We start from the raw sequence: 12,043 nt of genomic DNA, 5'->3' as shown, positions 1-12,043 counted from the left end.
TTCTCTCAGGCTGGCAGGCATGTGTCCCACTGTCCACAGCTGCCCCGAATAATGCTGCCGATGAGTGTTAAATAGGGCTCCAAAGGACGAACAGCCCGCCTTCCAGTAACGAGCCGGCCAATCCGGGTGGGTGGGGCGGCGCCGCATGATGCACTCCCTGTCAGTCAGCTGCCACCAGGCTGCAGTCCTGCTGGTCGCTGAGCCGGCAAGCAGGCGGCCGTAACACCTCCTCTTCCTCCATCCTGCAGCATGGGTTACTGTATCCTGGTGGCTCATGGTCTGGGTCGGCTGTGTTCAGTGGCAGGTCGGTGGGGCACTACGTTCCTCAGTGTCTCCATGCTGCTGCTGCTGCTGCTCTTCTCCTGGAAAACTGTCCAACAGAACAACGTCTGGCTCTCCAGGGAGGCTCTCTTCCGGTAAGTGTACCGTCTGGCTCTGCATTAGTTATTAGTCTATGGATTAAAGAGCAATAGTAGCTATTTAATGATTACTCATTACTCAACCAGAATAAGGAAGGAAAACTTCCATCAGAACCAAGACCTGGAAGAAAGTCCAGCTGCCTGGACTGTTTGTGGGTTGGATTTTGGTGAACCTGAGTTAAACTAGGTCTCTTTCTGTGATGGGTTTGGGGTTAGACATATCAGTAATTTAGATGTTTGTGCCATGCTGACCTTTTAGAAACTGACCTCGCGTCTCCTCCTCTCTGCTCCGGTTACAGCTCTGGAATCCAGACTCTGCCTCATAATGCCAAAGTCCACTACAACTACGCCAACTTCCTGAAAGACAACGGTCGGCACCAGGAGGCCATTTACCACTACAACACCGCCCTCAGGTAGAACCCCACAGTGTAGCAAGGCTCATTAAAGTGAGGGGCAGAGTGTTGAGTGTAAGTGGGGAACATAAAAACATGTTTGAGTTCACATCAGATTTCCGAGTCAAATGTCGTCCTTTGTATATTTACATGAAGTTTTTGTCTGCTGACAGAAGCACCAAGACCTGAGCACCAGGGTTTGATCCACATAGAAATATGTCAGTGTTTCAGGCCACGCCAGGTTTTACTTTAATTGTGTAATGCTTTTACATATGATATAAATGGTAACTTTTTCTATGACCTCTTTTGTTCATCCATTACTGTCCAGCTCTTTCGCTTCCCTTCTTCAACAATGGAGATTTTCTTAGTGGGTAAAGACACTTAAAATACAAATAAGACTGTTAGTAGAAAAGCATCTAAAAGAGGGTTGGTTGTGGACAATCTCAGATCAAAATCAACACATTTCTTGGACTTAATTGTCTAACAAGTTGATCCCATCTTTTTCCTATTTTTCACCTCATATAAGGGATGCCCCATGTATCTGTCTACATCTGCATCAAAGATGGGAGGGCAAGCAAGGAAAAAACGGATCCATTCTTTGTGTATTAAATATTACTCCTAACATCCACTGCTGCTTTTACTGAAAAAAATCTGTCATAAGTGAATCAAACTGAAGTTTATATTAAACTGTGACAATAAACCAGCAGCTAGGTGATTTGTTCTATCAGATAAAATCTGACCTAAGTGGCTGGATGGAATCCTTCTAACCTTTCCAAATACTGCTCAGTTTGTCCCATCCCAAGCTAAGAAAATAACTCAGCTTCTCTGTTATGAATATATAATGCATGTACACAACACCTTTTTATCTTCAGCCATGTTCTTTTTATTGCTTTTTTCCTTCAGCTCGTGGATTTATTTTTACCGCACATCTCATGTACAAGTCAAAGTTATTTAGATAAGACAATGAAAGCAGATTACATACAGTCAGGTAGATATGATGCAAAAAGACATCAACAGGATCTACATTATCAATGTACATATGCAAGAAAATTGATTTAAAAATAAATTAAGCACCTATCTAAATTAAAAGCAATAGCAAATGAAATTTTTTAGACCTGATTTACCACAACCAGTCCCAGTACCAGGTCTGGGCAACTGGTCGCTGAAAGTGGCAAAACAAGGGTGAGGGTAAATGTGCACCTCATTGTGGAGGCGGAAAGAAAGACTTTCCTACACCATCAGAGTATATGTCAGAGAGTGGGTACGCCACTTTCAGGCCCCGTTTTGTGCGTTCACCACGGTTATAAACGAGACCCCTGGACGGGTACTTTACAGCCAGAACTCAAGCTGATCCTGGTTCATTTTGTGCAGCTTATCAATGTAAACTATGATTCATCCACAGAAACCGATTTTAATACCTGGCAAGCAACACTGGAATATAAAACACTGATCTAGTTATAATAAGTTAAAAAACGGTGGTAAAGAAAGTTTGAAACTTCTGTAAATGCTGTTAAATTTCTGTTTAGTCAGATATTTGACAGTTTAGTCAGAACTAGTTCAGGCTGCAGGACAGCGTGAACTGGACTGAATGATTCTTATTTTCTGGTCACAACATTGCCTTGATAAGAGAAAATAACTTCACATTTCACAATATCTATATATAGAGAGAGATTGAGGCCACGTGCACACCGGCCATTTTTATTTCGATCCCAGTCCGTTTGCTGGGAAAGTCACTTCGTTTGAGCATTGCAGACGTACTTCTGTGGTACGCAAGGTCTGCTTTACAAATCTCACATGTATTTAATTTATTTTTAGTTTAACATGAAGTTATCCCAGACTTTTGACGTTCTCTGCCACCATTTTGTTCCCTAGTCCGCCGCCATAATTTTCCCCTGGCGGACTTTATTGCGCATGTGCAACTCTCAGCAGAGATAAAAAAAAGAAGTCGATGTCTCACTCTGTAGTTTTTTTTTTCTTGACAACAATAGTCGAAGGCTAAATTCGTTGTCGACTAATTGTTGCGGTCCTACCTGTCAATAGAGATATGTTGATCAGATCCAGCACAGATGTTTTAATTTAGAGACATGCACGTTTTTTTAGAGGTTTTTGCTATAAACTGTTGTTAAAAACTGTTGAATCACGTCCTACAGGAAACAGAAACCGGGATGATGATAATCTGAGTCTTCATCGGGGAGTCAGAAAACTCACTTCATGCTGCCTCTCTGGAATTATCTCCTGACTCAATATCAGCTTTATGAAAATAAAAATACATAATTCTGCATTTCTTTTACAGATAAAAGGTCAATTTCTCCACGTTATCTGCAGTGGCCATTTTAAAAGAGGTTTTTCACTGAATGGAAGGACTCCTGACCCCAGCAGGATGGGACAGCTATGCAACGTGTGGATGATTAATAACGCTGTTCCTGTCCTCTGCTCTCAGGTTATACCCCCGTCACGCCAGTGCCATGAACAATCTGGGAACTCTGACCAGCATACCAGAGGAGGCCGAGCAGTACTACAGGAAAGCTCTGGACATCAACCCTCAGCACAACCGGGCTTTGTTTAACCTGGGAAACCTCCTCAAGTAAGAACCACACGGATAGTTCTGTTAGAGAGCAGCACACGGCTTCAGCTGTTACCTGTATAAACTCTGGTTTTATTGGATTTGTTCTTTACCCAACAGTCTGTAAAGGTCCGGGAAGTCAGGAGACCAGTTGCTGGAACTGGAACTCCAGCTTGTCATTTGTTAACGAGTCGGCTCTTCGAACCACTTCTTTATAGTGAACCCGGAAAGCCGACTCCCGTCAGCTGCTCAGGCCATGTTGGCAGGGGCGAAGGTTCCCTCTGATTGGCACAACATGCAGCCAATCACATCCAAAGACAGAATATGGTCTGTGTGGAAAGGAAGATGATGATGATGATAGTAATGGTGATCAAAGTGACGGTGATGATGGTGATAGTTATGATTAGGGTGGTGTTGTAGTGATGATGTTGGCGATGATGGTGGTGAGGATAATGATGATGATAATGATGGTGATGATGATGAGGAAAATGATGATGGTGAGGATAATGATGATGATAATGGTGATGATGATAATGATGGTGATGATGATGACGATGATGATGATGAGGAAAATGATGATGATGGTGAGGATAATGATGATGATAATGGTGATGATGATGATGATCATGATGGTGATGACGATGATGATGATGAGGAAAATGATGATGATGGTGAGGATAATGATGATGATAATGGTGATGATGATGATGATGATCATGATGGTGATGACGATGATGATGATGAGGAAAATTATGATGATGGTGAGGATAATGATGATGATAATGATCATGATGATGATGATCATGATGGTGATTGTGATGATGATGACGATGATGATGATGATGGTGAGGATAATGATGATGATGAAGTATCTCTGTTCCAGGTCCCAGGGGAAGCAGACAGAAGCAGAGGTTCTCCTGAAGGACTCCATCCACTATGGTCCACATTTCTCCGATGCCTACTCCAGTCTGGCATCACTCTATGCTGAGCAGGTGAACATCTCAGCACACACACACACACACACACACACACACACACACACACACACACACACACACACACACACACACACACACACACACACACACACACACACAGTGTTTTCCACTGATCCTGGAGGCCTGTGTTCCCTGATCAGAGCTTTATACGTGACCTGTGTGTACTCTAGTCCTTCCCTGCAGTTCATTTCTTTCATGTCGTCTGTATTGTTTCTCAGAGACGTTTTGCTGAAGCGAATGAAGTTTATCTGAAAGGTATAGAGAACTGTCCCGACAGCTCAGACCTGCACAACAACTATGGAGTCTTCCTGGTGGATACAGGTTTGTTTTCTCCAGGACGGGGGGCACTCTGTCCGCTACTGATGCAGTCAATTACTGCCTAGGCCTCTGGATTCAGCTTTATTTAAACAGCACCAATTTATGACAAAATCATCTTAAAGTACTTTTACAGACCCAGTCCAGTTTAATCCAATCATTATAGTCAGATTATAATCCAGTTTACCAAATCCACTCTATGATCCACATTAGTCCAGTTTATAATCACTGTGTTCATATAAACCAATTTAAAAAAAATGACTTAGCTAAGGAAACCACTTTTACAGACACAGTCCCAGTCAGTCCAGTTTGTTGTCATTCGTTGTAAGGCAAGTCTGTACGTCACATTTCATGTAGAAGACAATTCAAAGTGTTTTACATAAAACTTTGACAGCATCCCAGCGGGCTGCAGGAAGCAGTAACAAGAGCATTAAAAACAAACTTAAAAGAAATTTAAAACAGAAAGAAAACACCTAAAATAAAATAGACTAAAAGCCAGAAATAAAGTTCCAGTGTGAGGAATTAACAGCTGTTCTGATAAAAGGCAGCAAATTCAAAAGTTTTTAACTCTGATGTAAAACTGCTGAGTCGGCAGACCTGCAGTTTTCTGGGAGTTGTTCCACATTTGAGGAGCAGAAAAGTTGAACGCTGCCTCTCCACGTTTAGTTCTGACCGGGAACAGAAAGTAGACCTGACCCTGATGACCTGAGGATCTGGTTGCTTCATAACGAACCAGAAGATCCTGAATGGATTCTGGTCCTAAACCATTCAGGTCTTTGTAAACTAACAGCAGGATTTTGAAGTCAGTTCTTTGACAGACAGGAAGCCAGTGTAAAGATCTGAGGACTGGAGTTCTATGATCCACATTCCTGGTCTTAGTGAGGACTGGAGTTCTAGGATACACGTTCCTGGTCTAACTGCAGCTGTCTGCTGGGCTTTTTATGGGGACCGGTGAGGACAGCGTTACATTCTACATGTTGTTTCCATTTTTCCCTGAAATATCTCTTCATTTGTTTCCTCCCTCCTGCAGGAGAAGGGGAGCTGGCTGTGGCCCACTACCAACAAGCAGTGCGACTTAAACCAGCACATTACGTTGCCATGGTGAACCTGGGCCGTTTGCTACGATCGTCCAATGAGAACAAAGAGGCAGAGTCCTGGTTTAAAAGGTAAGAGCTGAGTCTGAGACTCCATATGAAACCTGGATGTGTGGCTTCAGCTCCACATGTCCACAACTTCATGACTTCTGACCTCCAGGGCGCTGCAGGTGACCAGGAAGGTGGACATCCTGACTCCTCTTGGAGCACTGTACTACAACACAGGCCGCTACCAGGAGGCCCTGCAGGTGTACCGAGAGGCCACCTCCCTACAGCCGGACAGCACCGACATCTGGCTGGCTTTGGTGAGCAGGAACACACACTTCCTGTGGGACATGAACATGATCTGCAGTCAGAAAACAGTGTTTGTGCTCCAGGCTCAGGTTTTGGCAATGGCCGGTCAGGCCATGGAGGCAGAGAAGATGACCCAGGACATCATATCCAGAGAGAAGAGCTGCATCGAATGTTACCGCCTCCTTTCTGCCATCCACAACAAGCGTGGAAACTTCTCAGAGGTGTGTGTGTTAGATTGGCGTTTTACAGTCATGAAAAATAAACTTGTGGCTTCTGCTCCCAGTTACCATGGAAACAAGTCATCTAGCAGTTTACAGTCTTGAGTTTGATTAAGCATGTTCTTAGAGAATTAATAGTTTTTTATTCCACAAATACAAGAGGCCCGTCCTGCCAAAGCTTGTCGGAGTCCAGTGAACTCATCGTCATGTTCTAGAAAGCAGCTGGAGATGATCTGAGCTTTGTGACATGGTGCATTATCCTGCTGGATGAAGCCATCAGTAGATGGAATGTCAGCAAATAATTATAATTTGTAGTTTTTAATCCTTAAAAGGCCAGTATGGTTACAGCTTTTATAGAAAAAAATAACTACAATAGTTTACATGAAATACATTTTTACACCCTGGGATGACTCAATGATTGGCAGCAACATGGATTTTCTTTTTGTATTTTTTCCATTTAGGTTTTTATTGAACTTTCAAAGACATGGCAAACTTAATATAGTTCACCATCCAGCAACAACTAACAACTAACTCTGGCAACAGACTCAGCATATTTTGTGTTGTGAACAAAAAAGAGGGGGAAGCAGCAAATACAAAAGAAAGTGAATATAATATCAGCTAATATACACATCTGTGCACGCACTAACGTACTTCCCCATACCTCATGTAGAAATGTTGCTGGTTGTACAGTTTTACAAGACAACACTAAAGGGATAAAACAAACAAATAAAAAACAAAACAACAAGAACAAATAAAATCGATTTTCATGCATTATTAATTACTCCATGGTGGAGGTCTGTCTGTTAACATAACTCAAAATGTTATGGAGAGATTTTGATTAAATTATCAGGAAATATCAGAAATGGAATAAAGGAACAAGTGATTAGATTTTGGGGGTGATCCGGATCACCGTCTGGATCCAGGAACTTGTTAAAATGATTCTTTACTATGTGTAGGGTTCATCTTGCCTTTACAGCTTCTAACTCAACAATAATGCCCACAGTCACTGGCAAGAAATGATGGTGGCTTGGTGGAGGTCAGTGCTCTCTGCGTGCTTCTAGTTTTTTTATTCAGCGTTAGTTTTTGTTTTTCTTTAAAAAAAATCACACACATTTGATCCTAAGGACAAAAAAATAACACCATGTCAAAAACTACTGTAAAATATTTTTTCTATTCAAATGAGTCAGTCTGTTCATTCAGTCATTCTCTGTACCACTTAGTCCATTACGGGTCGCAGGAGCCTATCCCAGCATTTAACAGGTGAGACACAGGGACTTCTGGACAGGTCACCAGTCCATCGCAGGGCCAACACAGAAAAACAAATAACCATCAACCCGGAGAGAACCCACGCATACACGGGAAGAACATGCAATCTCCACACAAAAAGGCCACTGCCCCCCAGGTTCCAACCTCACCCCAGCCGAGGTTCAAACCAGCAACCTTCTTGCTGTGAGGATGTAGTTTTTTTTTTTTTTTTACCTTTTAAAGGCCTGTTTATTTACAAAACTCCACTTTTTTATGAAAGAAACTAATATAATTTCCATAAAATGCTTAGCTTAACATGTTTTTAATGCAAAAAGTGGCGCAATCTGATAGACAAATATAAAAGTTAAAAATTGAAGCCTAGTAGTCTAAAATTACTAGACTAACTACTATTACCAATAGACTAAATTAAATCTTCACCTAAAATAATGCATGTTTATATGAAGCTAAGGTAAGATGTGATAAGGCTTGCCGTTTAAATCAACGATGGTGGTGCTGCCACGCTGTTATGGTCAGAACACACTGCTCACGGCTAGTGGAGGTTTTGGTTCTAAATGCCGTTTTATCTTCTAAGAGAATTTACGGCCATATTGTCAGTCGCAGTTTACACACCCCCCAGATGCAACATCACCAGCAGAAGTGAGGCACTATATGTACTGCACCAACACATCAGTTACCCCACCACCACCACCACCATGGTGCCTCAGGCCACATCAGTGTCATACTAACGCCAGCATACAAACCACTGGTTGAAGTCACCAAACCAGTTCATAAACCGGTATGGGTGTGGCTAGAATTGTACTCATAAGCACTTCAGGATTGTTTCTCCACCACAGACTGGAGCATGTTCAAGCAGGCTGCCACCTACAACAACACCACAGATCATCAAAAGTACACAGAGACCGTCATGACTTGCATCTCAAACTGCATGGATGATGTGAACAACACCAAGACCATCACTGTATGTGCCAATCAGAAGCCCTGGATGAGGTCTGCAAGCTTCTGGAAACTCAAAACTCTGTCTTCAGGGCCAGAACCAATCAGAGAGGCCAAGAAGCAGTTCTCAGGGAAAATAGCCTGCAACTTCAGTCACAGTGGAGACACTCAGTCTGTGGCATGGACTACAGGCCATCACGAACCACAAGCCCACACTGCAGACATGTAACAGCTCCACTTCTCTGCTCAGTTAGCTAAATAACGTTTGCACGCTTCGAGTCACATAATACTACCCCTGCACAAAACTATCCCACCTCTTTCCAGTCAGTTGTTGGTAAAGTCCCCACACACTGGCCCTCATTCATCCAACGAACATACGACGGAAATCTGTGCACCCGACCATTTCCACGCAGGGTTTGGCATCAGTCTGGACGTGGGCGTAGGATACGATCAAATCTCACCACAGGTCTGAGATCGCATACACAGGTTTGAGTCCGTGTGGATCAGCGTTGCAGCTCAGCACACCCTGAAAATAATTATTAAACCTCATCTCAGCATCCGCAGTCACATTTCCAGGACTCAGAATAAACAAATCTGCAAAAAAAAAAGAGAGAGAAAAAAGCAGATTTAAACAGATTTCCAAAACCATGAAAATAAAATATCTTACTGATATGCACACCGACAGACTTAAAATGATTTGGGAAAATAAATCTGTTAAACAGCCGACCCCATGTGACAATTAGAAGAGCTCAGATTTAACAGATTTAACATTCATCTGTTCATATAACAGAACCTTGAGCACAACGATGCTAAGCTAATGCAGGTAAACACAGACATTGAGCAGTTTTAAAGTTTTAATCTCTGTTTTAATTTTTTTTTAACCGGTTAGCGTTGTTTATATCTTCAGGTGTGCAAAGTAAAGAATTGGCATGGGCTGTTATCCACATTAAAACCCAGTAAAACATTAATCATGTGCATATTTAGACTTCTTATGGAGAATTTTATTCATACCTCAGCTGGAGTCTGATCAACAACAGCGAGGCTATTAATGGCCTCAGATCCTCTTCCATGTAACAAACTGAGGCAGCTGGGACTCAACCTTTTACAGACGAACACAGGAACCCCTCAGGGATGTGTGCTGAGTCCCCTCCTTTTCACTATGCTGACCCAAGACTGCACACCAACACTCAGCTTTAATCATCTAATAACATGACAGTGGTGGGTCTCATTAGCGACCGGGATGAGACAAACTATAGCAGCAAGGTGAACCGCCTGGCCTTGTGGTGCAGTGACAACAAACTAAACGGGGAGAAGACTTGAGGAGATTGTTGTGGACTTCAGGAGAGAGCACACCCAGCATGCACCTCTAACCATTAACAGTGCTGCTGTAGAGAGGATGAGCAGCACCAAGTCTTTGGGTTAGGATGTTACAGAAGATCTCTCCTGGACCAACAACACTGCATCACTGGCCAAGAAAGCCCAGCAGTAGGGCTGCATTGATTACTCGACGTTGTCGACAATAGTCGACAATAAAAATAGTCGACAATCTCCACTATTGTCGACAAAAAAAAAAAAAAAAAAAAACGCACATAGTGAGACATCGTCTTGTTCCCTATCTCTGCTGAGAGTTGCACAATGCACATGCAAAGGGGAAAAAAAATTACAGAGTGAGACATCGTCTTCTTTTCTTATCTCTATTGAGAATTGCACATGTGCCGCCATGCCAGAAGACGTCAAAAGTCTGAAATAACTTAAACTTACAAAATAAATTATAAAACGTGAGATTTGTAAAGCGGACCTTGCGTACCACGGAAGTACGTCTGCAATGCTCGAACATTTAAAGAGGAGGCTTGTCGGACTTACATAACAACCTCATGCACCAAAGCTGAAAGTGAATTAAGATCCATTTAATAATGATGAGATACATAATCCTTTTGGTCAACTAGTCCTTTTAATAGTCGGTGACTAATCAACCATCAGCCTAGTCATTAGTTGCAGCCCTATCCAGCAGAGACTTCTTCCTCCACAAGCTAAGAAGAACCAGAGGTTCCATATCCTAAGAACTTCTATAGAGGCACGATGGAGAGCATCCTAACCTCCTGCATCTCTGTGTGGTACGGAGCCTGCATGGCGTCCTGCCACAAAACCCTCCAGCACATTGTGAGATGAGGATCATCTTCCCTCCCTTTAGAGCATTTACAACAGCCGTCTCACCCTCCTGGCCCTCCCCACCCATTCTTCTCACAGCTTCTTTAGCCTGCTGCCGCCAGGGAGGAGGATGCCAGGGCAAAGGCTGCCAGGGAGGAGGCTATGGAGTCTTTGGTCCAGGACCAGCCAACTGAAGGACAGCTTCATCCATCAGGCTGTCAGAAAGCTGAACTTCGTGTAGTTTTGTCTGCAGGTTGCACCAGTCCCTTTACAACATGTTGTGTTCTGTTGCACTATAACAATCACTTTATGCCATCATCACCTGGTTTTTGTTGTACTTTTCCTGTTTACTTATTTTTATAACTTTACTTGATCTTATTTTATTACTTAATTTGCTCAGTATTCTGTATTTGAGCTACTGCCTAACCACCATAAGTCGCTTTGGATAAAAGTGTCTGCTTAATGACTAATGCAATAAACGTAACATAAAAAGGCATTTACAATGTTTTTTAATGGATCATTTTTTTGTCGTTAAAATCAAATTTGTAATCTTTTGTCGCTTAGCCATTTTAGTCTGATTCAGGGAAATGAAATTAAAATTCTGAAATTATTAAAAAAAATTATAATTTGGACACTTCAGTTATATTAAATTATCACAGACAAAATGGCATAAAATGTTCTCAGGATCTCTTCAGGGTTAAACCAGGCCACACTGGTACTAAGGGGACCAAAGTGGGCCAAGAAAATATCCACACACCATTACACCAGCAGCAGCCTGAAGCATTGATCCAAGGCAGGATGGATCCATGTTTTCAGGATGTTTCCAGCAGATTCTGAGGCTATCATCTGAATGTGGAGCAGAAATGGAGACTCATCAGACCAGCAACGTTTCTCCATCTTCTATTGTCCAGTGTTGGTGAGTGTGTGTGAATTGTAGCCTCAGTTTCCTGTTTTTAGCTGACAGGAGGCACCCGGTGTGGTCTACTGCTCCATCCTGGTCCAGACAACTGCTGCTTGCTGGATATTTTCTCTTCTTCAGACCATCTCTGGAAACCCCAGAGATGGTTGTAGGTGAAAATCCCAGTAAATACTCAGACCAACAACCATGCCACGTTCAAAGTCTCTTAAATCCCTTTTCTTCCTCATTCTGATGCTCAGTTTGAACTTCAGCAAGTCGTCTTCACCACATCTACATGACTACATGCTGCTGTGTGATTGGCTGGTTGGATATCTGTGGTAACAGGAAGTAGAACAGGTGTATACAGAAATGATAGATCATGTTCTTTCTCCTTCATTGTGCTCTCACTCCTCCAAAAGTCTCCAGATGAAATCCAGCAACTTGTTCTGGTGTTGCTGCAGATGCAGATTTAATCTGAGCTCCAACCCAGCAGCAACTTTGTTAG

General features: G+C 42.6%; 1 protein-coding gene across 1 annotated transcript in view; it reads left to right on the top strand.

The window, feature by feature from the left end:
- tmtc1 (transmembrane O-mannosyltransferase targeting cadherins 1) overlaps positions 1-12,043 on the top strand; it is a 95,079-nt gene that overhangs the window by 72,872 nt on the left and 10,164 nt on the right. The window contains exons 9-16 of the mRNA XM_041977454.1: positions 249-416; positions 719-832; positions 3,252-3,395; positions 4,258-4,366; positions 4,591-4,693; positions 5,718-5,853; positions 5,942-6,086; positions 6,159-6,296. Of these exons, the coding sequence (XP_041833388.1) occupies positions 249-416; positions 719-832; positions 3,252-3,395; positions 4,258-4,366; positions 4,591-4,693; positions 5,718-5,853; positions 5,942-6,086; positions 6,159-6,296 (1,057 nt within the window). The remainder of the gene's footprint in view (positions 1-248; positions 417-718; positions 833-3,251; positions 3,396-4,257; positions 4,367-4,590; positions 4,694-5,717; positions 5,854-5,941; positions 6,087-6,158; positions 6,297-12,043) is intronic.

The sequence above is a fragment of the Melanotaenia boesemani genome, chromosome 23, assembly GCF_017639745.1.
Source record: "Melanotaenia boesemani isolate fMelBoe1 chromosome 23, fMelBoe1.pri, whole genome shotgun sequence".
Lineage (NCBI taxonomy): Eukaryota > Metazoa > Chordata > Actinopteri > Atheriniformes > Melanotaeniidae > Melanotaenia > Melanotaenia boesemani.
The sequence above is the reverse complement of the archived record's forward strand: the minus strand, read 5'-3'. Positions and strand labels throughout refer to the sequence as shown.